The following is a 2466-nucleotide window of genomic DNA, read 5'->3' on the forward strand; positions in this document are numbered from 1 at the left end:
GACATATAGAAAATTATAGACACAGGAAAGGATGAAATAGAGAAGAGGGTATTGAAAACGATAGACGCGAATTTAGATTGTCGAGAAGATAAAAAAAGATGGAAATTGTTAGACGTAGGATAGAATCAGGGCCGAATTAAGCGAAGTCGAAGCAGGCGACCACCTGCTCCTCCTACGATCGCAGGGCCTCTGGATAGAATGAGAAAGAAAGAGGAGGTTAAGAAACGCTGACAGGAATTTAGATATCCGGTAACAACGAGTTGATTGGGACGCATAGATTGGCCTTAAGAAAAACGGACATTTCAATGCCTTTAAATGCGCACCAACAGCATTTTTGTCCGTAAAATAGTTAAATCGCATTTACCGGCATTGATTTTATTCAATATTTTGTCGACAGGATTAAAAGGCATTGACATGGTTCGATACAATTGGTTTGCCGAGTATCATTGGATGGCATTAAACGACATAAACTCGTAAGCATTACAAGCAAATCACTGTAATGCCTTGAAGTTTATGCACATTAAAAATATTGAAATGAAACGAATTTTATACAGTAAAGTGCATTTAATGGCATTTCGGACAAAAATGAAATTTGTACGCATTTAAAGGTATTGAAATGTCCATCTTTTTAAATGTCAGCCTATGCGTATGGAAAGAGATAGACGTGAATTTAGATTGAAAAAATATCATAAAATGGGATACATTTTCTCAATCCCTTTCTGTCACACAGATTGAAAATTATTCAAAAAGATAGGATCTATATTTCTTTTAGCCTGTTGGTATTATTGTTTGACTCTCGGCGTGCAGACATCTTGGATTTTCCCCACCCAACCTGAAATTTCTCATCATGACGCAATGCAACGCTAGGTCAAGTTTTGGCGCGAATTTCAAGATATTGCGAAACGCGGCAGCGAGTTTGCGTCACACGTGCTCACATAGGCCAGTGTTGGTCGTTGGAATTCTCATTGCATATTATGTGTCCGTGCTGTACCTCGCACACTACTCGCGCTCTCTCAGGCTGTCTCAGTCCAAACTCAGCTTTGTATTATCACCGGTCGAAGTTCACTTCCGTCGACAATCGCAAATTGATAGAGGGTCGCAAAGCAACTACATTTTAATTGAACTATACAAAGTTTATTCTGCTTATTGTCAGTGATATTCGAACAAGTGAATAGTGAGAAAGGAAACAATTGTCGAGTTAAATTCGAGTAAGAATATAGACAGAGAATTCGTCCTTTCAATGGTAGTTCTATCCACGTGCTGTAAAAAGGCCGCGGCCTTCAGGGCCGTCATCCTTGGGGCTCCAGCTTCCGGAAAGGGGACTGTGTCCTCCAGGATTATCAAAAACTTCAATGTTGCTCATATCTCGAGTGGAGATAAGCTGCGATTGAATGTTGCCGCTGGCACCGGTATGTCTCTGTTTCATGATAGAATACTAGTTTCATTCATTCATCAATACAAGTCTCGACTTTTAAACTTTTTATTGATCCATTCAAATCGACGTACGCAACTTCATTGCCGACGGAAGGTATTCCTAAAATTTCGGTGTCACTTTCTGGCTTTCTAATTTAGGAAAAATGCTAGAGCGCATGTCAGGCGATATTCAAATGTTTCGAGCACTTTTCACAAGAGGGAAAATATAAAATTATAAAACTCTGCGCAGGCCCTTTCAACTCTAATGGGCAAATATGAAGAATTATGATTATTATTTCAGGCATAGTACAAGTTGCGGCCAACTGTTGACGCTGCGGGTCAGCACAGGTGATAGAATTTGAAGGTTTGAAAATTCAAAGTGTTAAAAGGTGCCAAAGTATATATTTTATTTGAAAAAATGAATCGATGACTATAAAGTTGAACAAACGGAGGTTCTCTTGACGAAAATAACCTACGGAGAAATCCATAAAAGCGGTTATCGAGTATGCTTTCTGCGTTTTTGGGCGAAGGATTTTCACGCGGTCCGCGAAATTTTATCAAAACAAAAATAGTGCCTTCCATGTTGTTGGTCCGGTAGAGGTAGCCCGTGATATTGACGCTAATTTGAATACATTTACATTTAATTATTTTACGTGTGTGCTATTATATGAATTGTAAATATGTTTTGAATCTTAAAATTGAATATGATGATCAGTAAAATGAATACATAAAGTGAAAAATGTATAAAGCTATATTAACTCTTAAATGACACTGGGGGTCCATTGGGCCCCATACCATTTTTCCACGAATATAAAAATCCGTAAATTCCATTATTTTTTCATTGTTTTTCAAAGTGTTAAAAATAAAATTTAAGTTACTATACCGATTGATTCATTACAAAAGATGTTAAAGAATACGCAAAAAAAACATCTTAACAAAAATATCCAAAATTAAACTTTTTACAACAGTTTAAAAACTTTGGGGTCCTAAAGACCCCAAGTGTCAGCTACGTTTTTTTTGGAGGTGTGTCATTTAAGGGTTAAAAGTAATTTA

General features: G+C 37.2%; 1 protein-coding gene across 2 annotated transcripts in view; it reads left to right on the forward strand.

Moving 5' to 3' along the window:
- The first annotated feature begins 966 nt into the window (after positions 1–966).
- Positions 967–2466, forward strand: part of LOC117174901 (GTP:AMP phosphotransferase AK3, mitochondrial) — a 14318-nt gene continuing 12818 nt past the window's right edge. Inside the window, exon 1 of one of the 2 annotated variants that reach the window (XM_033364338.1) lies at positions 967–1409. In XM_033364338.1, coding sequence (XP_033220229.1) covers positions 1241–1409 — 169 coding nt within the window. In that variant the 5' untranslated portion in view covers positions 967–1240. The remainder of the gene's footprint in view (positions 1410–2466) is intronic. The other variant, XM_033364336.1, reaches the window with a different exon arrangement.

Source organism: Belonocnema kinseyi, chromosome 6, assembly GCF_010883055.1.
Source record: "Belonocnema kinseyi isolate 2016_QV_RU_SX_M_011 chromosome 6, B_treatae_v1, whole genome shotgun sequence".
NCBI lineage: Eukaryota > Metazoa > Arthropoda > Insecta > Hymenoptera > Cynipidae > Belonocnema > Belonocnema kinseyi.